At 43.4% G+C, this 25,306-nt stretch overlaps 1 protein-coding gene across 1 annotated transcript in view; it reads left to right on the forward strand.

The window, feature by feature from the left end:
- The window catches only part of SCNN1A (sodium channel, non-voltage-gated 1 alpha subunit), a 40,798-nt gene that overhangs the window by 10,912 nt on the left and 4,580 nt on the right, over positions 1–25,306 (forward strand). The window contains exons 2-7 of the mRNA XM_006891358.1: positions 3,197–3,464; positions 4,813–5,003; positions 20,007–20,110; positions 21,680–21,843; positions 22,248–22,346; positions 22,539–22,659. Coding sequence (XP_006891420.1) covers positions 3,197–3,464; positions 4,813–5,003; positions 20,007–20,110; positions 21,680–21,843; positions 22,248–22,346; positions 22,539–22,659 — 947 coding nt within the window. The remainder of the gene's footprint in view (positions 1–3,196; positions 3,465–4,812; positions 5,004–20,006; positions 20,111–21,679; positions 21,844–22,247; positions 22,347–22,538; positions 22,660–25,306) is intronic.

The following is a 25,306-nucleotide window of genomic DNA, read 5'->3' on the forward strand; positions in this document are numbered from 1 at the left end:
GGAGGGACTGGTCCTTGGAGAGGGACATCATGTTTGGCAGAGTGGAGGGGTAGCGAAGGAGAGGAAGACCTTCTATGAGATGGCTCGATTCTGTGACTGGAGCGGTGGGAATAAGTGCGTTTGAGATGGCTAGGTTGGCACAGGATAGAAGAGTGTTTAGAGCTCTTGTACATAGGGTCACTATGAGTCGCAAATGACTCGATGGCACATAACAACAACAACAACAAACAATTCTCTCCCTCATCTGTTTCAATGCAATATACATCATTCCTCCCCTCCTTTTCTGTCTTCCCTCCACTCTGATGTCAGTCCCGTTTTACAACAGTGGCCCTATGCAATATTTATCCTTTTGTGACTGAGATATTTCAATCAGCATAATGTCCTCCAGGGTCATCCATTTGGCATATTTCATGAGTTCCTTGTTTTTCAACACTGCATAGTATTCCATTGTGTGAATATACCAGAGCTTCTCTATCCATTCATTTGTTGACAGGCACTTGTGTTGTTTCCAGCTCTTTGCTATTGCGAACAAAGCCACAATGAACATGGGTGTGCATATATCTGCTTGAGTGGCAGTTATCGTTTCTTTAGGGTAAATTCCCAGTAGTGGAATTGCTGGGTCAAATGGTAATTCTGTTAGCAACTTTTTGAGAAAGTGTCATACAGCCTTCCATAGTGGTTGCACCATTTTAAACTCCCATCAACAGTGAATAAAGGATTCCAGTTTCACCACAACCTTGCCAGCATTTGTTGTTTGCTGTTCTTTTAAATTTTGCTATTCTGACTGGGGTGAGATGATATCTCATAGTTATTTTTGCCTAATAGTTTTCTAAATGCTGTTTTGATAAGCAGAAATCTTTAGTTTTGATGGTTTGTAATTTTTTCTTCTTTGGCTTGCACTTTCATCCAATAAATTTTTGCCAACTTTATGGTCACAAATATATATCCTGTTTCTCTTAGAGTCCATATAGTTCTGGATTTTAAGTCATGATCTATCTTGATTTTTGTGTATGTAGTAATGTAAAAAGAAGCCTTGGTAGCACAGTGGTTGACTGCTCAGCCATTAACTGTTAAGGCTGCTCTGTGGGAGAAGGATGTGGCTGGCTGCTTCCACAAAGAATCACAGCCTAGGAAACCATATGGAGCACTTATACTCTATGAATTGGTTGCTATCAATCAGGATTGTCTCAATGACAGTGGATTTTGTAAGGCAGAAAAACTCACTGCTATGAAGTTTATTCTCTTAACAATCCTATAGGACACTACAGAACTATTCTAGGGTTTCCAAAGCCATAAATCTGTGCAGAAACAGACTCATCTTTATCCCATGGAACAGCTAATGGTTTGGGACTGCTGACCTATGAGTTAGCAGTCAAGTCTTAACCACAGTGTCATCAGAGCTCTTTAAGAAAGAAGTCAAGTTCATTTTCCCATCCTCACCCCCCAAAACAAGGTTCAGCTTTGTTTTGTGACATTTCATGACCTCAGTCTGTTTTAATACATATATTCCACATTGAATTGAAGTTGTAATAAAAAAAATCAGTTGACCATATTTCTTTCTTTCCAGACCCTGTTCTGCTATCTATTATCTACTAGTACCGATGCTTTGACTACTGTGGCTTTATATCTCTCCACGCTTTTGAGTAGACCCTGACTCATAATGATCCTCTATTGAATTTCCAAGGCTATAAATCTAAGAGACCACCCATCTTTCTTCTGAGAAGCTGGTAGATTCCAATCACCGATTTTTTTATTAGCAGGGCAACATGCTACCCACTACACGACCAGATCTCATTGTGACTTTGTTATGTGCTCTTGAGTCAAGTTGGCTGTTTATGCTATTTTTAGATGGTAATAGTTTTTCTTTTTTTTATTTTATTATTTTTTTAATAATTAGTTTTTCGATTTCACTTTCCAACCTTTTGTTTCTAGACTGTAAAAAGCTCTGTATCCTGAGACTTCAGCTTATCGTTGTTGTTAGGTGCTGTCATGTACGACTCATAGCGACTCTATGAACAACAGATCTGAGCCGTGTCCTATCCTGTGCCATCCTAGCACTTCCTGACATGCTAGAGCCCACTGTGGCAGTCACTCCGTCAATCCACCTAGTTGAATGTCCCTCTCCAAGGAAGCCTCTCACCTAGCAATTTGCCCAAAGTGTGTGAGACGAAGCTTCACCATCTTTGCCTCCAAATAGCACTCTGGCTGCACCTTCTCTAAGACATCTGTTTGTTCTTTTGGCAGTCCATGAGATCTTCAGCAGTCTTCTTCAACACCACAACTCAAAGGCATCAATTATTTTGCCATCCTTACTCATTTCCCAGCTCAGATGCATGGCAAGTGATTAGAAAAACCATGGTCTGACTCAGACGCAACTTAGTCCTAAACATGACATCGTTAACTCCTCAATAATTTGGACAGGTCTCAAACTGCAGACTTTCCCAGTGCAATATGTCTTCTGATTTCCTTTCTGCTGGTACCAAGGGTGTTGATTGTGGATCCAAGTAAGATGAAGTATCTCACCTCCTACTTCTGTTTATTTTGGGTAGATTTCTTTCCGTAAATTAATTCTGAACGTTCACTGGTGAGATGGTAATAGGACTGTATTGAGAACAAGGAATAGGACTTGAGGACTAGCCAGTGTTTTAATTTATGATGTTTGGGCCCTACCTGAAACTCATTAAACTGGAACTCTGGGGATGATTCTGTAGGAGAGTGAGAAATCCGGTATTTTTATAAGTTCCTTGAGAGATTCTAAACATGCAGTTGGGAACTCCTGCCTTTGAAGGTGCGCGGTGGCAGCCACAGGGCCCCAAGGCCACCTCTGCCTGAGGGGGCAAAGGGCAGGAGAGCCTGTGCACACAGTCTGGACCCAGGCTTCGGCCCACTCCTCTCTCCTGCCTCTGGAAAGAGCAGACAAGTTCCGGGTTCCCTCCTAGGTCCGGGAGAGTGGGAAGAGAGCGCCCCACCAACAGGCGCCTCCCGCCTCTCTTTCAGTAAACAGGCGGCAATAAATACAGTCTCCGCCGGGCCCGCGTCGCCTCCACATCCTCCCTCCGACACGCCTGTCTAGACCTCCTCCCCCACCCCACAATGACAGCCCTGGGGAAGCGCTCCTGGGGATGAACTGGCACCGCCCGCTACAGCCGAGGGACGACTCCCTCTAGTCTAACCCTTTTTCCATTACCCCATCCAGGTACCCCGAAATTAAAGCGGACCTCAAAGAGCTGGACCGCATCACAGAGAGCACGCTCTTCGATCTGTACAAATACAACTTCTCCAGCCTCTTCGAGGCCCATCGCCGCAGCCGCCGCGACCTCCGGGGCCCCCTGCCGCACCCCCTGCTGCGCCTAGACGTGGAGCCCCTGTCCCACCCGGCCCGCAAGCCTCGCAGCGCGACCTCCAGCGTGCGGGACAACAACCCGCAGGTGAACCGGAAGGACTGGAAGATCGGCTTCCAACTGGTAAGACCCAGCGCGGCCCCCGTGGCCACGCCCACCAACACGGGGAGAAGCCCACCCCCCTCCCGTCCGGCTCCGCCTCCTTCCTTGAACTTTGATCGCTTTTCTGACCCCGCCTCTGTTGCCGAGTGATTTTAGGCGGGTCCTTCTTGGCGTGTTGGCAATATGAGTGTGTGACTATGTAGATAAGTAATAACATCTTTTTGTCCACTGACTTGCAGGGTCTCGTAAGTGGGGGGCTCCGTGAAGCGTTTATGAAGCAAAGACGTCAAATCTGCTGTGCAAAATGCACCTTTTAAAATTCCAGTGGTGTCCTCATCTCCACCCGCGTGGGGCTGACTTAGGACTCTCCAGTGTGATGGGGTAACCGAGGCTCTGATTGTCTAAGATAAGGATAAAGAGACAATAAAGAGGGAGAATTAAAAACCAAGCAGGCAATAAAAGCTTTTAAAGAATACAGTTATTCCTTGGGCTACCAAAGTCCTAATTATAGACAACGCGAATTTACCCTTTAATATTATGTAAACTTTCCCTCACTTTGAACCTACTCAACCAGCAAATTCTTCATCACCGTCACCTTGACTGGTTGCATGTGCAGCTTTTAAAAGGCTTGAAGCCTTTCTTGCACTAGAGTAAGGCTAACCAAGAACTACATGCACCTGCTCTGATTTCCCTTACAAATTGGATTTGAAGACACATTTAATGGATCTCATTCATTAGTAACCCCGAGACTGCTTGTGAGAAAATATAAGCGCACTTAAGAAAGGAACTAGGAGAGGATCAGATGGGAACAAAAGAGAGGCTCCCTCTAGTGAGAGAGGGCCATTCTGCCTGGAAGCCTGAGAACTAATCCCATTGCCTTCTGCTTGGACAATCCTCTGTATCCCTCAGTCTCCCCATCAGTGCAAACAGAAGGTTTATGCTCAGTCCGTCTTCAGAGGCTGTATAAATGACAGCAACCCTCTGTGTGTGGCAACTGGTCTCCCTCCACCCCAAAACCAAACCATTTACCCTTGAGTCTATTCTGACTCATGGTGATCCCCTATGTTTCCGGGTAGAACTGTAATCCATAGAGCTTTCAGGTTGGTATCATTGTGGCAGTAGACCCTCAGAGTTTCTTTTGAGGACCCTCTGGATGGGTTAGTGGTTGAATGCTTACCCAGTTGTGCCACCCAGGAACTGTACCTGTTTGCCCATCACTGCCTTGACCCCATGCTCTCCTGGCCTCTTCTGTCTCTCAGGACTTTTGCATCTCTCCAACTCTGTGTCCTCTTTCTTCCTCACCTCAGACTCCAGACCTCTCATTCCTTGACTCCTGCTATTTCCTGTCTCCTGGTCTCTTTTTGTCCAGTGCAACGAGAACAAATCAGACTGCTTCTACCAGACCTACTCGTCAGGGGTGGATGCAGTGAGAGAATGGTACCGCTTCCACTACATCAACATTCTGTCTCGCCTGCCTGATGGCTCACCCTCCTTGGAGAAGGATGCACTGGACAACTTCATCTATGCCTGCCGCTTCAATCAGGACTCCTGCAGCCAGGCGTGAGTCTTTCCTGTCTGGCTCTTTGCTCTCCATAGAGGCTCCTTTCTGAGTCACTCCAAGGCTCAACCCAAGCCTGATCCAGGAAACGTTTGTTTGAAAAATAAATCCCTAGCTTGGGCTGCTGAGAGGTCAGAAGTTTGTATCTTCCAGTCCCTCTTGCCATAAAGATTTATAGCCTCAGAAACCCAATGGAACCTTAGTATGAGTCAGAACCGACTGAACACGTGGGTTTGGTTTTGGTTTTGGTTTTGCTAGCAGCATCGGGTGAAACCTTGATCTCAGTTCCACACCGCTGTCTCATGGAGTCACCCTGCAGACCTGCCATTCCCTGGTCTGCTGGATGCTCTGGGAAATGCAGACTGAGTTCTTGCTTTGATGGCTGTTTCCATCTTTCTGAGAATTCTTTCTAATTAGTATAAAAGCTCAAAGGGATCTGGGAGGTCACCGGGTCCCATACTCCCCTTTCTCAGATGAGGCAGGCAGCCATGGAATGATGGGAATAGCCCTCAGTTGAGGGACTACACAACCCAGCTCTGCTTCATTGTTGTTGTTGTTATGTGCTGTCAATTTGCTTGTAACTCATAGTGACTCTGCATATAACATCTCTGAACCCAGTTCTATCTTGAGCCAATTTCATGGTTTTTGACACACCTACCCCCATTTCCCCCCTCACTGAGTCAATCTATCTCATTCAGGGTCTTTCTCTCTTGCACTGTCCCTCCGCTCTTCCAAGAATGATGTCCCTCTTCAAGGACTGGTCCCTCTTGACAACATGCCCAGATTATGTCAGATGAAGCTTCAATATCCTTGCCTCCAAGGAGCAGCCTGGTTTTACTTTCTCTAGGACAAACCCGATTGTTCTATTAACAGTCCATGGTATGTTCAATAATCTTCTCCAGCACCACAACTCAAAGGCATTGATTCTTTTTCTATCATCTTTAGTCATTGTCCAGTTATCTGATGCATAGCAAGTAATTGTGAAGACCATGGCTTGGATCAGGTATAACTTAGTCTCTAGACTGACATCATTGCTCTTCAGTACTCTGGTGATGACCCTGACAGCACATTTTTCCAATGCAATTTGTCTTTTGATTTCCTGGGTGCTGGTACCACGAGTGAGGATTGTGGAGCCAAGCAAGTTGAAACTGTGAGCGATCTCAATCTCTTTACCTATCATGGTACTGCCAATTGGCCTAGTGGTAAGAATCTTGGTTTTCTTCATGTTGAGCTTCAATCCATATTGAAGGCTGTAGTCTTTGACCTTCTGCAGCAAATACCTCAGGTCTTCCTAAGTTTCAGCAAACAAGGTTGTGTTACCTGCGTAACACAGTTTGTTGGTGAGTCTTCCTCTGATTCTGATGCCACATTCCTCCTCATAGAGCCTAGCCTCCCAGAATATCTGTTTCATGCATAGATTGAAAAGGTATGGACACAGGATGCATCCCTGGCATTCACCTTTCCTGATTTTGAACCATGTAGTGTTTTCTTGCTCTGTTCTCATGGCTGCCTCTTGGTCCAAGTATAGGTTTCACATAAGCACAATCAAGTGTCCTGGAGTTCCATTCTTTTCAAAGTTAGTGACAGTTTGTTTTGATCCACATAGTGAAATATCTTTGCATAGTCAATGAAATACAGTCCTCTGGTACTCTCTGCTTTCAGTCAAGATCTAACATTCCTCTGGTATGTCCTGCTTTTAGGTTAAGAGTCATCTAACATTGGCTGTGATGTCCCTAGTGTCAATGGCTTCTTCTAAATCCAGCCTGCACATCTGTAAGTTCTCTGTTGATGTGCTGTTCCAGTCATTTTTTTTTTTATAATTTTCAGCAAGATCTTGCTTGTATGTAATATTTTTTATATTGTTCTTGTTGTGTACCCTCGAGTCGGAAATAACCCATACCTGACCCTCTGGGCAGGTTTTCAGAGGCGGTTAATCACATGGGAGGAGATTGCCCATCCTTCTTCAGTGGAACAGCTGGTGGCCTTGAACCACATGCCTTTAGGATCGCAGCATAGCTTCTCGCCACTAGGCATATTGTTCGATAATTTCCACACTTCTATTGGGTCACCTTTTATTTTTGAATGGGAATAAATATGGATCTCTTCTAGCCAGTTGGCCAGGTTGTTCTCCAGATTTCTTGGCACAACCTAGTGAACACGTCTGAGGCAGCATCTGTTTATTGAAAAATGTCAGTTGGTGTGCTGTGAATTCCTGGGGCCTTGTTTTTTGCCGATTCCTTCTGAGCAGCTTAAAATTTCTCCATTGCTATTAGCGCTTGATCATATGTTGTTTCATGAAATTCTTGTGTCAGCCAATTCTTTTTGGTATAGTGACTCTGTATACTCCTAGCTTCTTTTGATGCTTCCTGGGTCATTCAGCATTCTGCCCACAACAACCTTAAGTATTGCAACTTGAGACTTGAATTTATTCTTTAGTGTCGTCAGTTTCATAAATGCTGAGGTAGTTGGTACCTTTTGATTTTCCAACTCCAGATCTTTGCACATTTTATTATTATATTTTATCTTCTCGTGCTGCCCTTTCAAATCTTCTGTTCAGCTCCTTAACATCTTAATTTCTTATCTTTGTTTTGGCTTCTCGGCATTCTAGTGCAGTATTCAGAGTCTCTTCTAAAATCCATATTGGTCTTTTCTTTCTCCTCTGTCTTTATAATGACCTTTTCCATTCTTCATGGATGATATTCTTGACACCCTCCCACAACTCATCTGGTCTTTGCCCATTTGTTTTCAAGGCCTCAAACAAGTCCTGAGATGGTCATTAAATTCAGGAGGAATAGCACACATAGGTTCTTGTCACTAGGCCACCAGAGTTTTATTAAAGGTAGTAATAATAAAGCAGAGGCCTTTACTCCCTATAGTAAGGATCTGGTAGCCTAATGGTAAGAACCTATGCTGTAATCCCGAAGATACGTGGTTCCAATCCACTAGCTGCTCTGTGGGAGAAAGATGAGCAGTCTCCTCCAGTGCCTTTTACTGCCTCTGAATTACCTTCTGGAGGATCAACTATGAGTCAGTTCCAACTTGACAGAACATGACAGCAGGTAACTTTAGCGAGCCCTGGTGGCCTAATGGGTAGAGTTTTGCTGCTAAGCCAAAGACAGGCAGTTTGAATCTGCCAGCTGTTCTGTGGAATACAGATGGGAAGTCTCATTCCATGAAATTTATAGCCTCAGAAACCCTGCTAGAGGGTCATCTGTTAGTAAATTTCAGTTTGATGGCAATGAATTTTTGAGTTTTTATAAAATTAGATTTTTATTTTATACTGATTTACTGACAAAGTTCATATACATTGTTTTTCATACCGGATCTTTTCCATTTCCTTAACCCACCCTTCCCTCCACCTATCAAATTGTGCGACCCTATGGTGACCCCCACCGCCCATCTTTGCTCCACCTCTCTGCTCCTTAGATCCTCGTACATGTTTTTCTATTTATCTATTTGTACAATAATGTCCTTATGTAGTATTTGTCCTTATCAGACTGAGTTAGTTCACTTAGCATAATGCTCTCAAGTCCCTCCTGAGTTAAGTGATTTACAAAATCATTGCTCCTGAATGCTGTGTAGTATTCCATCCTGTGAATATACCATAATTTCTCATTCTAGTCAATGGTGGTTGGACGTTTGGACTATTTCCATGTTCTTGCGATGGTGACTAACACTGCTGTTAACATTGGTGTACAAATCTCCGTTTGTGCCTCAGTTATTTTCTCAGGGTATGTTTCATAGGGAATTTCTATGTTCAGCTTTCTGAGGAAACACCAAACTGCCTTCCAGAGTGGTTGTACCACGATGGCAATGAGTTTTTTGATAGATGACTTGCATAACGTAGATAATGCTTCTCTGCTGGTTCAAATTCAGCAGGGACTTCACAGGAGAAAAATGGGCAGTCTCCTGTGTGATTTACAGCCTCTGTATACCTGCGGGAGGCTCAACTATTAGTTGGTTCTGATGTGATGGCAAAGAGTCCTGAGTGAGAGGTGACTTTGAGCATTTCACATTATCTTCTAAGCAGCTCTGATGGCTTGGTGGTAAGGAATTGTGCTGCCAACTCAAAGGCATGTGGTTCAAATTCACCAGTTGCTCTGTGGAAGAAAGATGAGCATTTTCTTACCAAGCAATTTATTGCCTCTGAAAGCCTGCCAGAGGGTCAGCTATCCATTGATTCTGACTTGAGGGTACAGAACAGCAGTAATTTCAAGCATCAGTTTATTTGTTTATAAAAATGGGAGTGTTATTTCCTATTTATTCAAGTACTTTTGAATGTCAGGGTAATATGTCAGTCACTGTTCCCATTGCTTAGGGTACATCAAAGAAAAAGTTTAATCCTTGATCTCTTGGTACTTTGACTCAGGAGATGAAGGCGATAACACCAACCTCAAGAGTCACATCAGTGCATAGATAACAAATGTAAGGGTGCTTGGTAAGCTACAAAGTGCTTTAGAAAAATTAAATTTTACTACTTTTGTACTTGAAGTGGTGAAATGACTTGTCCAAGGTCACAGGCAGTGCCGGCCAAGGATTCTTCCCACTGTACTGCACAGTGCCAGACAGGTGTTCTTTCTGTTACCACTCCTTGTTATGATATCCTTGCAGGGAGGTACGGTGCCCGCCAGGACTGGGAGAAGCGAAGAGTGAGGGAGGTGGCCTCTGGCCCTCCCACCCCCATCTTCCCTTTCTGGTTCTGTTCCTCACTTCACAGGGGCCCTAGCTGTGCTCTGCCTGCCTGAGGAAGGCTCCTGAGGCAGCCCTGCATGCCCCAGGGAAGTCTCTCCCTCCAGTGTCACCAGAGAATGGCAGCAGCCCAGCTGTCACCTGCTTCTGCCCCTACCCCTAACCCCTTGTACACTCAACTCTGCTCAACCCACAGTTTTGTTCCTGTTTCTAGTCTCTGTGTTTGTTTAAGGACAGAAGTTGGCAGCTGAAAAATGTGACTGCGACAGCATTTGAGACTGGGTCAGCCCACACCTGCCCTTGGAGTTGTTCTAACTGTCACCTTTCAGTCTTCCCCCCTGTAGCTTTAACCTAGTCCTGACTCTGCCTTCCCTGTGCTCCATCCACCCTCCTCATGAACAAAAAGTGTGTAGTTCATCTTTGTCTTGCCACTTAGATCACCTGTATACATATAGACACATATATAACTTTTGCCATTTTTGAGGATATACTCAGCAGAACATGCACCAATTCAGCAATTTCCACTTGCACAGTTCAATGACCTTGATTATATGCTTCCAGCTGTGCAGTGGTCCTTACCTGAGTAGCTCTTCCCCCATTAATACAAACTCACTGCCCCCTAAGTTTTCTAGCTAATCTTTCAATTTTCTGTTGTCAGTTTCATCCATATAGACAGGTCTTAAAAGAGCATAATGCTCGGAGTGAGGGGGTGTGGGGGGATTGTATACCAATGAATGAATTTTTCTTTTACTTTTCAAAGAGAAGAGAGAACTGGGGTGGGGGGAGGTTGGGCAGGGAGAAAAGTGCAACAATGAATGAATGGAAATCCAAAGTCTCTGTAAACTTTCATTAAAATTAATTTTAAAAAAAGAAAGAGTATAATGCTCAAGGCAGATATTCTTTACTAGTTAAGCCAAACAACTGCTTGGGTTAGAGAGTACTATAGGGGATATTTTTAGATTAAGTTTAACTTTGTAAAAATAGCAGCATTATTGATATATAATTAATATACAATAAAACTCACTCTTTACTATGTGTAATTCAGTGGGTTTTACTATATTCGCAGTTATGTAACCATTACCACAAGCTAATTTTAGAACGTTTTCATCATCTTAACAAGAAGCCTATACTCATTAGCAGTCACTACTTATTTCCTCACTCTCAGATATGTTGTTTTGATTAGGCCCCATCTAGCTGGTTGTGACTCATAGTGATCCTGTGAACGACAGATCTGAACTTATGCCATTCACATGATCTCGTCTTGCTCAAGCCCATTATTGTACTCACTGTGTCAATACTTCTTCTGAGGATAGCCCTCTCTCTCTTTGACCCTCTTACTTTTCCAAAGACTTATTCCTCCTGACAACATGCCCAGAATATGTGAGACCAAGTTTTACCATCCTTGTCTCGAAAAAGCAACCCAATTGCATTTCCTCCAGGACGAACTTGTTTGTTCTTTCAGCAGCCAATAGGATATTCAGTACTCTTCTCTAACACCACAACTCAAGGACGTTGATTGTTTTTTCATCCTTATTCATTATCCAACTTTCAGAGACATAGGAAGTGATTAATTGAAAAGACCATGACTTAGATCAGATGAACCTAAATTTTTAAACTGACATTATTGCTCTTTAGCACTTTGGAGAGGTCCTTGACAGCAGATTTTACCAATGCAACATGTCTTTTGATTTCTTGACTGCTGTTGCCAGGTTTGTTGATTGTGGATCCAAGTAAGATGAAATCGACAACTTCAGTCTTTTCTTTTTCTATCTAATGGTCCAACATTCTCACCACTGGGTCAATTGGCAGCATCATGATAGAGTATGAAGAGATTGAGATTGTTAACAGCTTCAATTTCCTTGGCTTCACAATCAATACTCTTGGTACCAGCAGCCAGGAAATTAAAAGACTAATTTCATTGAAAAGTCTGCTTGTCAGGGACCTCTCCAGAGTACTTAAGAGCAATGATGTCAGTCTGGAGACTAAAGTGTGCCTGATCCAGGCCATAGTCTTCATAATTACTTGCTATACATCAGAAAGCTGGAAAATGACTTGGGATGACAGAAGGAGAACTGATGCCTTTGAGCTGTGGTGCTGGAGAAGAGTATTGAATATCCTGCCAAGATGGACTGCCAAGAGAACAAACAGGTTTGTCCTGAAGAGGATGAAACCAGGATGCTCCTTGGAGGCAAGCATTCTGAAGGTCCATCTGACATACTTTGGACAATTTGCAAGGAGGGACCAGTCCTTGAAAAAGGACTTTATGCTTGGGAGACTGGAGGGACAGCACAAGAGAGGAAGAACCTTGATGAGATGGATTGATTCGGTGACTGGGGTAATGGGAGTAGGTGTGTCAGAGACAATAATGTTGGCTCAGGATAGAGCAGGGTTCAGAACTGTTTTACATAGGGTCACTATGAGTTGCAAGCAACTTGACAGCACATAGCAACGACTATAACACGGTCCAGTGGTGAGGAGTTTTGTTTTCTTGATATTGAAATGTACCCAGTATTAAAGGTTATAGGCTTTGATTTTTTTGGAGCAAGTATTCAAGTCATCTTCACTTTCAGCAAACAAAATTGTATCATCTGTATAAGGCAGGCTGTAGATAAGTCTTCCTCCAATCTTGATGCCATATCCTTCTTCTTATAGTCTAGCTTCTCAAATTATTTGCTCACATATAGATTGAATAGGTATAAAGAAAGGATATAGCGCTGATGGATACCTTTCTTGATTTTAAACTGTGCAGTTCCAATAACTGCTTCTTACTCTATGTACATATTTTGCCTGAGCACAGTTAAGTATTCTAGGATTCCTCTCAATGCTATTATGATCTACTTAGTTGTATGCATTCACATAGTCAATAAAACACTAGTAAATATCTTTCTTATATTCTTTGTGTTCAACCAAGATCCATCTGATATCAGCAATAATGCACTCATTCCATGGCATTTTCTGAATCTACCTTGATTTTATTTGCATGTGATATTAATTATATTGTTCAATAATTTCCACACTTTGTGGAATCAAATTTTTTTTTCAATGAAAACAAATCCAAATTTCTTTCAATCAGTTGTCCAAGAAACTGTCTTCTGAATTTGTTTGGCAGAGGCTAGGGAGCATAATCCAGGGTAACGCCTGTTAACTGAAATACTTCAACTGGTATTCTATCAATTCATGGGACTTTATTCTTTGCTAACTCTTTCATTGCAGCTTAGATGTCTTCCTTAGGTATCACTGGTTCTTGATCATCTATTACTTGCATGAACTGTTTCATATTGACCAATTTTTTTTGTGCAGTGACATGCCATGGGAGCTATTGATACAGTTAAGGATTGCAGCCTTCAATATGGATTGAAGCTCACCATCAAGAAAACAAAGATTCTCACCACTGGGCCAACTGGCAGAATTATTATGGATGGTGAAGAGATTGAGATTGTTAACAACTTTAGTTTGTTTTGCTCTACAATCAATATTCTTGGTACCAGCAGCCAGGAAATAAAAGATGAATTACATTGGGAAAGTCTGCTGTCAGGGACCTCTCCAGAGTACTGAAGAGCAATGATGCCTGTCTGGAGACAAAGATGTGCTTGATCCAGGTCATGGTCTTCACAATTACTTGCTATACATCAGAAAGCTGGACAATGACTAGGGATGATAGAGAATTGATGCCTTTGAACTGTGGAAGCTGGAGAAGAGTATTGAATATACCATGGACTGCTAGGAGAACAAACAAGTTCATCCTGAAGAGGGTGAAACCAGGCTGCTCCTTGGAGGCAAGGATTCTGAAGCTTTGTCTACCCTACTTTGGGCATGTTGCAAGGAAAGACCAGTCCTTAGAGAGAGATATCATGCTTGGGAGGGTGGAGGGACAGCACAAGAGAGGAAGACCTCTATGAGATGGATTGATTTGGTGACTGGGGTAAATGAGGGTCGGTGTGTCAGAGACAATAAGATTGGCACAGGATAGAGCAGATTTCAGGTTTATTGTACATAGGGTCGCTATGAGTTGCAAGCAACTCTACAGCACATAACAACAACAACATGGGATTATCTTTTCTGGACATTTCATATAAATGAAGTCATGCAATAAGCAACCTTTTGTGACTGAGTTCTTCCAGTTAGCATAATGTTTTTGGAGTTCATCTATGTCATAGCATGTATCAGAACTTCATTCCTTTTATGACCAAGTAACAGTATGTTATATTAATATACCATGTTTTATCTATCCCTTTATAAGTTGATAGACATTTATATTGTTTCCATTTCTGGCATATTATGAATAATACATTGTATATTCATGTACAAATTTATGTGTGAGCTTGTATTTTCAATTCCCTTGAATTTATACCTGTGAGTGGAATTGTTGGGGATGTAACGGCTAAGTGTTTTACTGCTAAGACAAAGATTGGCTGTCTTAATGCATCCAATGACTCCTCCACTCCTATAAAGATTACAACCTAGAAAACCCTTTGGAGCAGTTCTACCATGTTACACAGTGTTAATGTGACTTGAAATTGACTCATATGGTTGCAAACAACAATATGGTAACTCTGTGTTTAATCATTTAAACAACTGCCAAACAATTTTCCATAGTAACTATTGTTATTGTTATGTGCCCTGACTCAGCTGACCCTCCAGTGGGTTTTCAAGTTTTAAAGTGTATAGGAGGAGATTGCTTATATTTCTTTCAGGTTTCAAACTATCTGCCTTAGGGTTGACAATGTCACTCCTTACCCCTAGGCTATCAGGGCTCTACACTATTTAATCCAAACACCTATGTGTACGTGTAAAAGGAATGAGAATGGCGTGGATGGCTGTATCTGACCTCTACTGATGCCACAAGGAAGAACTGTCTCCATCAAGAATATCCAGAGTACAGAACTAATTCCCATTATATCAGATTTCTCTCCCATACTCTTGCACCTGCTTCTACTAATTTCAATACAAATCCTACAGCTCTGCTACTCTGTCTGAAATCTGTTGCAGTATCCACACAGACCTCACAGGACCATACTCAAGATTGTGAAGTTTATTAGGGAAGTTAACAAGGTTTCAACTCAGATTTGCAACAGGATGCAATTTCTCAGACAGGACAGCTTCTTGAGAGTGTTTTTGCAGGTCCTTCAGCCTTCAATTTTGCAGTTTAGGTCAGTACTACAAAGCTCTCTTAGTCTTCCCAATTATGACATTTCCTCTAGCAAGCTTAGGTGAAGGCCTGCCCCTAGCTCTGGCTTTATGGAGGAGCCGTCCCAGATCAGTTCTGTCTTACATTGGGTTTCTAGCTATTTCTGCTGCTCTCCTGTAGGTCCTGGTCAGACTGGTCAGGAATTTCTGGCACCAAAGGACTCTTGCTGCATTCTCTGCTTCTTCCTTACTAGTAGTGAGACTACTAGTTTTACTGAATTGGCTCAATTTAAATATGGTGGAATGGCCAAATTGGCCAATCCCCTCATGAATAGACTTACACCCTATTTATATGTTCCTGGCCAGCCATGTGGTGAAAGCCAAAAGCAATGGCCTGGTAAAGCATTTTTTAACCTCAGACCCAAGATACCACAAGAGTTCTAACTTCTCTACATCTCCCAACACTTATTATTTTCTGTCTTTTCAGTTGTATCCATTCTCCCATTCTAAAATCTTAATGGTAAACTAACATAGCTCTTACTATTTACTAGACACTGGGCAGCTTTGGTGGCCTAGTGGCAAGAAACTGCTCTGCATTTCTGAAGGCATGTGATTTGGGGCCACCAGCTGCTCTGTGGGAGAAGGATGAGCCATCTTCTCCCATATGATTAATTGCCATTGAAAACCTGCTGGAGTGTCAGCTGTCAGTCAGTTCCAACCATACGGTACACAAGAACAATGACAACTCTAAGTATTAGGGAGCTCTGGTGGTCCATTAGTAAGAAACTGCACTGCAATCCCAAAGGCACATGGTTCAAATCTATCAGCTACTTCACAGGAGAAGAATGAGCCATCTCCTCTCTTGCAATTTACTGCCTCTGAAAACCTGCTGGAGAGTCAGATATGGGTTGACTTCAACTTGACAGCACACAAAACCAACATTAAGAATTCTAAGTATTACAGAGCTCTGGTGGCCTAGTGGCAAGAAGCTGCACTGCAGTCCTGAAGGCTCATGTTCAAATCTACCAGATGCTCCACAGGAGGAGGGGCAATCTCCTCCTGTGCCAGTTGGGTCCGATTCAACTGTACACAAGTTAAAAAAAAATTCCAAGTATTATTTAAATCTCACAATATAAAATTTGGAGGACAGCTGCCGGGCCAACTGACTGGAAAAGATCCGTATTTGCTATCATTCCCAAGAGAAGTGATCCAATAGAAAGTAGAAATTATAAAATAATATCATTAATATCACATGTGAAATATTGCTGAAGGTCATCTAAAAGTGGCTAGAATAGCTTATTGATGGAGATTTGCCAAAAGTTCAAGCTGAATTTAGATGAGGCCATGGTACTAGGAATGTCATTGCTGATGACAGGTAGATCTTGGCTGAAAACAAAAAAATACCAGAAGAATGTCTATTTATGCTTTTTTTTGTCTATGCAGAGGCATTTGACTGTGTGGATCATAACAAATTATGGCTAAAATTAAGAACGGGGATCCCAGATCATTTAATTGTGCACATGAAATCTATTCCTAGATCATGAAGCAGTTGTCTGAACAGAACAAGGGAGCACTACATGGTTTAAAATTAGGAAAGGTATGTAACACGGTTGTATCCCCACATTTATTTAATCTGTATGCTGCACAAATAATTTGAAATAATTCTGTAGAGAAGAATGTTACATCAGAATCAGAGCAAGACTCATCAATATCATACATTATGTGGATGACATACCTTACTTGCTTGAAGTGGGGAGTACTTGAAGAAATTTTTGAAGGACTTGGTGCAGAAGTTAGGGACTACAGCTTTCAATATAGATTACATCTTAACATCAAGAAGACAAATTCTCACCACTAGACCAATAGGCAACATCTCTTAACTACCTTATTATACTACTTCTCCTGTTGTTGTTGTTGTTGTTGTTAGGTGCTGTCAAGCCAAGTGTGAATCACCCTATGAACAAAAGATCAGAACCCTGTCCTAGCCTGTGCCTTCCTCACACTTCCTGACACACTGGAGCCCATTGTGGCAGTCACTGTGTCAATCTACCTGGTTGAGGGTCTTCCTCTCCTTCACTGATCCTCCACTGAAACAAGTATTGGTGTCCCTCTCCAAGAAATAGCCTCTCTTAGCATCACGCCCAAAGTATGTGTGATGAGGCTTTATCATCTTTGCATCCAAGAAGCATTCTGGCTGTACTATCTCCAACACTTATTTTTTTGTTATTTTTGGCAGTAAAAAACCCAAAAAACGGCGATCTGACAGAGTGTGGGAATTATCAAACAATAACACATACAAGCAAAATCCTGCTGAAAATTATTAAAAAATTACTGGATCAGTACATTAATAGAGAACTACTAGAAATGCAAGCTGGCTTTAGAAGAGGTTGTGGCACTAGAGACATTATCGCTAATGTCAGATCTTGGCTGAAAGCAAAGAATACCAGAGGAATGTATCTGTGCTTCATTGACTATGCAAAGACATTTGACTGTGTAGATCACAACAAATTGTGGCTAACTTGGAGAAGAATGGGAATCCCAGAATTCTTGATTGTGCTCATGCAAAACCTACACTTAGAATAGGAGCCAGTCATCATAACAGAGCATGGAAACATTGGTTCAAAAGTAGGAAAGCATTAAGTCAGGGATGTGTCTTCTCTCCATATCTTTTCAATCTATATGCAGAACAGATCATTCAAGTGGCTGGATTTCATAAGGATGAGTGTAACATGAGGATTGGAGAACGACTCATCAAAAGCTTGCTTTATGCATATGATACAACATTGCTTGCTGGAATTGAGGAGGATCTGAAGCATTTGCTGCAGAGGGTCAATGACTGTGGCCTTCAATATAGATTGAAGCTCAACATCAAGAAGACAAATATTCTTACCACTGGGCCAATTGGCAGCACCATGATAGATGAAGAGATTGAGGTTAACAGTTTCAGCTTGCTCAGCTCCACAATCAACACTCTTGGCACTAGCAGTCAGGAAATCAAAAGGTGAATTGCACTGAGGAAGTCTGCTGTCAGGAACCTCTCCAGAGTGATTAGGAAAAATGATGTCAATCTAGAGACGAAGGTTTGCCTGATCCAGGCCATTTGTCTTTGCAGTTACATGCTATACCTTAGAGAGCTGGACGATGACTAAGGATTACAGAAGAAGAATTGATGCCTTTGAGTTGTGGTGCTGGAGAAGAACTTTAAACGTACCATTGACTGCCAGGAGAACAAATAGGTCTGTCCTGGAGAGGGTGAAACCAAGTTTCTTCTTGGAGGCAAGGATTTTGAAGCTCTGTTTTACATACTTTGGGCATGTGGTCAAGAGGGACCAGTCCTTGGAGAAGGACATTATGCTTGGAAGAGTAGAGGGACAGCCCAGGAGAGGAAAACCCTGGATTAAATGGATTGACATGATAACGGGGGCAATGGGATTAAGTGTGTCAGAGTCAATGAGACTGGCTCAGAATAGCACAGGGTTCAGAGCTATTGTACATAGGGTCGCTATGAGTCGCAGGTGACTTGACGGCATATAACAACAACAACATGGAATATTGAGTACTCTTTTCAACACCTCAGTGCAAGAGTATCTATTCTTCTTCAGTCGTCTTGATTCATTATCCAGCTCTCAGATGCATGCATAGCAAGTGATTGTAAAGACCATGGCCTGAATCAGACACACCTTAGTCCTCAAATTATTGCTCCTCAATAATTTGGAGAGGTTTGACTGCAGACTTTCCCAGTGCAATGTGTCTCCTGATTTCCTGACGGCTGGTACTAAGGGTGTTGATTGTGGATCCAAGTAAGATGAAATTGTTGACAACTTCAATCTTTTCTTCATATCATGATGTTACCTATTGGTCCAGTGGTAAGAACTTTTGTTTTCTTTATGTTGAGATGTAATCCGTATTGAACACTCTAGTCTTTGATCTTTTGCAACACATACTTCAAATCTTCCTCACTTTTAGCAAGATTGTGCATAACAGGTTATTGGTGAATTTTCCTCCATTGTGATGCCACATTCTTCTTCATAGATTTCAGCTTCTCAAATAATTTGCTCAGCATACACATTGCTTCTCCTAGAAAATTGTCTTAATATGCTTAGGATGTATATGTTTACTTTTACCAGTCTCGTTTGACCTTACCTTTTACTAGCTCCATACATATGACTTCAATGGATTTAAGCATAGCAGATTGTGAGGAGGATGGCACAGGCTTGGGCAAGGTTTCATTCTTTTGTACATAGGATTGCTATGAGATGGAGCAGAATGGATGGCACTTAACAACAACAACGACAACAACAACAGCAACTGTTACTTTTAACTCAAAGCTACTCTCAACATTTTATCTGTCTGTTCTCACAGGAAGCTGGGCTCTGGCGCCCTTCTCTACTCACTCTATAGCTTTTTCTTCAAATCCTTTCAGCACTTGGATTGTTCATTGGCTCTTAGCATTTCCTTTGCAGCAATACCACAGCTACGCTTCCTTCCCCTCTCTTTAAATTTGTCATTATCCAGTTTTGCTCTGTAATCTGGGATTTGGCCAACACTTGGCCTTATTCTTGCCCTGGGATCTGATCTTCTTTCCTTCAGCTCTGTGTTCCCCACTGGTTCCATTCTTTCCTCTAACCACATCCCACTCTATCTTTCCATTTCATTCATCCAACAATATTCTGGAACTATCTCCTATATGGCAAGAGCTGGGCAATTAGCTGAGGGGTTATGAAAAGAATATAAAGATGAATGAGCTGTGGTTCACTCACAGTCCAATTAGGGAATCAAGACTTAAAATGTGTGACAAGTTACTGCAAGAGTTTTCATAATGCAACACGAGAGGTCATGAGGCAGCATTTAAGTCAGGCCTGCTGAGGCTGGGTGGCCTGGGCTAGAGGGTAGATGGCCTGGGTTTGAGTCCCAGGTTCACCATCTTTGATTGTATGTGCCCTTGGATCTGCTGCTTGACCTTAGCTTCTTCTTCTGTGACGTAGTGATGAGACCCTCACAGGAGAAATGCCTGAGGGACTTTGTGTAAAGCTTCTAGCATTTTGCAGCACATAGTAGGGGACAGGAGACAGATGGCTCGGAAAGACATATGTGCAGCAGGAGTTTGAGGGAGTGGTTTCCTCTGCCTCACTGCCCTGTTCCTTATAACTCCCTACACTCTCTCTGACATTCCTCTCTGTCCTGATAAGGAACTACTCTCACTTCTACCACCCGATGTATGGGAACTGCTACACTTTCAATCACAAGAACAACTCCAACCTCTGGATGTCTTCCCTGCCTGGAATCAACAATGGTGAGCACCTCTGCCTTCCCCTCAGTCCTAACCTGCCCCACCGCCCAGGCTGTTTACTGATTTTGAGCTCATAACCAACTGAGTATTTGAAGGGAGCCCTGGTGGCCTAGAGTGGAAAGACTTGTGTTGCTAACCCAAACACATACAATTCGAATCCACCAGCTGCTCTGTGGGAAGAAAAGGGGCAGTCTCCTCCCATGTGGTTTACAGCCTCTGAAAACCTGCTGAAGGACCAATTAGGAGTGAGTTCTCACTCGAAGGTACATGATAGCAATATAGCAATTAGTTTTCAATTGCTGAACGATTTCTCAGAGCTGATTGTGGAAACTGTAATAACCAGTAGAAAATGTTCGTTGGTGAACACCCCACTTCAAGGGGTGCTCAGGCTACCTGCCAACCCTCTGAGAGCCATCTGTTCGCAACCCTATAAGTAGAGACACTATGTGCCTTCTGTTGTTGTGCTGTTTCTCATCTAAAAAGCTCAGACTCACTGGAGTTGGGTTGGTTTGAACTCTCTCTCTGTGACCCTCTATCTGGTTTCTAGTCTAGTGTAAATCTAATGGGAGATCTTTCTCCTGTGGAGCTGTTGGTGGATTGAAACTGCTGGAGACTGGAGATTTTTTGGGTTAGCAGTGCAACTCGCTGCAAGTTATGCCATCAGAGATCCCTAGGACGATTTTTATAAGGCAGAGTAAAACTGCTCTGTTATGGATTGAATCGTTTCCTCCCAGATCATGTACTGTAAATGCTAGCCTCTAGTCCTGCCGCTGAATCTCCTTTCAGAATGATTGCCTCTGTGATGTTGAGGAGATAAGATTAGAGTAGGGTGTATCATGTATCAATCTCTTAAAAAGAAAAGAGATTAAACAAGAAAGCAGAGCCTAGGAAGCCACATGAAGGTCACCGTGGGTCATTAACTCAGAGAGACAAGTACCTCCCTCCAAATCTGACACAGATAGCTTTTTTCTAGTGCTGGTGACCTGAATTTGACTTCTAGTCTCCTAAGCTGTGGGAAAGCAAGTATCAGTGTGTTGAAGCCACATAAATGTAGTATTTCACTCAGTGACTGAGACATGCCCCATAGAGTTTCCTAAGATGTAAACTTTATTAATTTGTTCATAATTTGGCCGTTTGCTCATAATTTGCTATGAATTTGACCCTGGTGGTTCAGTGGTTGGATATTTGAGTACTAACCAAGTGGTTGGCAGCTGGGACTCACCAGCTGTTCCACAGGAAGAAGATGTGGCTGTTTCTGTAAAGATTTATAGCGCTGGCATGGTATGGAGCAATTAGAATCTGGTTTCTATGAATCCCCTTATTGGCTGGTTGGTTTGGTTTGGAATCTTTATGGAAGCCAACTGCCCAGTCTTTTCCCCTGCAGTGAGGCTGGGAGTTGCAAGCCTCTGATCTTCAACCGTTGTGCCACCAGTGGGTGGCCAGATCCCTTTGTGGGGCTTCCTGACCATGGTCGCCTGGGAGCACTAGAGACTAGGGAGGATGCGTGTCCATCCCCTAACTCGGGTCCACGGTGCTTTCTCTTGTTCTCCCACTGTTCCTCCATGTCTCCAGGCTTGTCTTTGGTGCTGCGCACAGAGCAGAAGGACTTCATCCCACTCCTGTCCACAGTGACGGGGGCCAGGGTCATGGTACATGGGCAGGATGAGCCTGCCTTCATGGATGATGGTGGCTTTAACTTGCGGCCTGGCGTGGAGACCTCCATCAGCATGAGGAAGGTAAGGACGCTGGCTGAGAGCCCCAGGAAGAGAGCCCAGGCTACAGAGGGCCTGGCAGGTGAACTTTCCCTCCAGATGGCTGTGGAGGGAGGCCATGCAGGGTGGGCATTGTGCATGTGGAGGTCTTTAGGAACTGAAAAGAGAGACAAGGGAGTTAGCAGAGTGGGCCTTGGTAAGTAGGGCCCTGAGTGGGCTGAGAAAGGGGCCAGGGTGTTTAGGGCAGGCACAAGTGTCCTTTGAAGTAGCATCAGATGGGCACTGGGGGCTTCTGGGGACACATGTTTTGAGATGGTGAGCTGACAGAAGTTGGCAGGGTGTACTCCTGGGGATGAAGGAAAGCCAGAATCCAGGCAGGCGCCTGAACTACTTGCTCTGACTTCTCACCTCTTGGTGTGGGTTACTAGGAAGCCCTGGACAGACTTGGGGGTGACTATGGTGACTGCACTGAGAATGGCAGCGACGTCCCTGTCAAGAACCTTTACTCTTCCAAGTACACTCAGCAGGTGAGCACCTGGCAGCCCATCAAGGATGTAGAGTGTTTGTTTTGTAGGGGAGGAAGTTGAAGGTGAGGCATAATGGGGGTGGGTGGCAAGGAGGCTGTGTAAAGAGGGCTGGTGGTGTGGTGCAGAGACTTCCCTGCCAGGACTGTGGGGTGGGGGAGAGGGTGGTCCATCCTCCCTCCTCCTCTCTTCTAGGTGTGCATTCACTCCTGCTTCCAGGAGAGCATGATCAAGGAGTGTGGCTGTGCCTACATCTTCTACCCAAAGCCCCAGAAGGATGTGGAGTATTGTGATTACTGGAAGCATAGTTCCTGGGGTGAGACTCCAGGGAGCCCCCTCCCCTCTCGACCTGACCCCAGGACTTTCCTACCAGCTCTCTCCTTTCTCTGTGGAGACAGCTTTTGACTTCCAGCATCCCTGGTGAATTCTCCCTCTCATGCTGGTCTTTCAGCCCTTACTCTCTGTCTCTCTGGTTTCCCCTTACTCTCTCTGTTCCTCTCTTGGAATTTCTCTCTCTCTCTCTGTTTTGGCCACTGTGTGTTTGTTAAGAAATTGTCCCCATTTAAAGATAACCTGCAGCATAAGGAAGGAAGAGCACGTGAGGGAAACGTAGAGCAGGAAGGGCTCGCTCATTCCTGTGGTTCCGTGCTCTGCTCTGCGCCCTGAGGTTTCAGCTCTGGTTCCGTGCTCTGTGCACTGAGGTTTCAGCTTCTCCGCTGACCACTCCTCCAGCTCTCACTCCTTGGGCTTACTTAGCAATGACGGCTTTTACCAACACCTTCCCAGCCTTCTGGGTATTGAGGAGCATGCAACAACTTACTGGGGTGCCTTGGAAAAGTATTGCATGTATGATCACATTCCTTAACATCTGGTATGTGTTATGTCAAGTGCATATAATATTGTCTACACCTAACAGTACAAGTATGTACTTTCTAAATCAAATGCCTACACCAGAGATGCTTGTTTAAAAATGTCTTAGTTCTAGGAGGACACAATCAAAAAAGCTTGGTAAGCACTGTAATCTCTTCCTTATCCGGGTTTAGGGGAGACAAATATCTTCCCCCCCTTGAGTTGAGTTACTCAATAGGAAAGTTTGTATACTAGGAAGCTGAGAGAAAAAGCAATTCTCAATCTGCTTCATTTCTTTCCTTGGGTTTGATCCAACCCCATATCTCCCCATGCCTGTACTTCCTGTCTCCTGTTGTCTTCTACTTCCTGTCCTTCCAGCCTTAGAAGATCATAGCACATCAGAAACCAAAACCCACTGCCTTCAAGTCTGTTCCTACTCATAGCAACCCTGTAAGAGCAGAATTGCTCGTAGGGTTTCCAAGGCTGTAGATCTCTTTGGAAGCAGACTACCACATCTTTCTTCCACACAGCTGCTTGTTGGTTTGAACTACCAACTCTCTCGTGGTTAATTCAGAGTCCTTATTGTCTCACTGTCTCCTTTCATGGATGAGCAGTGTCCCACAGGGAAGACAGGACATGCCTCAGGACATGCAGAGCCAGGACTCTTAGCCCACCAATCCCTATCCCTCCAACAATTATATCTAAATTGTTAGTTTGCAGAAGATACGTGAGAGAAAAAGAACAATATTGGTTGCCAAGAAGACAAGGGTGATGACTAGGGTGAGGAACTAAGGCGAAAGACAAAATCTGTTGAGTTTCTGAAGAACTGCTTACTCCCCAGAGAAAAAGGCCCTGTTATTTCCCATTCATCTAATTTTAGCTCTCTAGCACTGGTGGATGCAGGGATCTAGATTGGACAACAGATCCCCTGGACTAGGGGAGATAGTAAGAAGGAGATCTAAGTAAATCAAAGTTGCAAGAATGGTTAAATAATCTCACCTAGCATCTGGAAATGGAAAGGAAGAGGGCAAATCATAATCCAGTCCTATTAGTTTATTTCCCCCTAACCACTTCCTAAACAACATTCCTGCGGAAACTATGAACTTTGCTAAATGTTGATCGTTGTAGAGGGCCTTCAGGCCTTTTGTTCATTGGGTCACTACGAGTCATGCTTGACCCGAAGGCAATCAATAACAACAGCGACAACAACAACAACAACAATTCTCTATGTAGCCCAGGGCGTAGTTGTGCTACCAGGTGGTGCAACTCCATCAACAGGTCCAAGGGAGAAAGATGGGCAGTGGCCTCCTATTGATTGTTAGTCTCTGAAAACCCTCTGGAGAGTCAGCAGTGAGTAGATCCCAACTCACAGTATCAGTTTTTGTGTTTTGTTTTCTATTCATGGGCCCCACGTGCTGCACGAGGTTAAGTGTAGGGCTAACAGAAAGGTGTGCAGCTGTGCCAGCGTCCCTGCTGGAGGAAGATGGGACCGTCTCCTTCTGTTAACAGTCTCAGAAACCTGGCAGAGGATTGCCACAAGTAGGCAGGCATCTACTCAATGTCAGTGGTTTATGTTTCCACTTGTTTTGGTAAATACCTTGTTGAGAAATAACTGACTTCCTGGGAAATTGCCATACCTTTTCCAAAGAGACTGTGCCATTTTACAATTCCACTAGCAATATATCAGTTCCATAGAAAAATACTCATCAAAATTGGTATCTTAGTTGGTTGTTTTCTTTCTGCCATTTTAATATGTATTCAGTGATCTCTCAATGAGGCTTGTTTTTAATTGTGTTAGAATATATATGTTGTTGTGTACTATAAAGTAGGAACCAACTCATAGCTGACCCTCTGGTGGGTTTTCAGAGGCAGTTAATCACACGGGAGGAGATTACTTAACCTTCTCCCGCAGAACAGCTGGTGGCCTTGAACTGCATGCCTCCAGGGTTGCAGCATAGCTTCTTGCCACTAGGCCACCAATGCTCCCTCAGAATATATATAGAATATGCAACCAGCAGCCAGGAAATAAAAAAACGTATTGTGATGGGAAAGTCTGCTGTTAGGGACCTCTCTAAAGTACTCAAGAGCAATGGTGTCTCTCTGGAGACTAAGGT

Source organism: Elephantulus edwardii, unplaced genomic scaffold (genome assembly GCF_000299155.1).
Source record: "Elephantulus edwardii isolate Elephantulus edwardi_28Jun2011 unplaced genomic scaffold, EleEdw1.0 scaffold00096, whole genome shotgun sequence".
Lineage (NCBI taxonomy): Eukaryota > Metazoa > Chordata > Mammalia > Macroscelidea > Macroscelididae > Elephantulus > Elephantulus edwardii.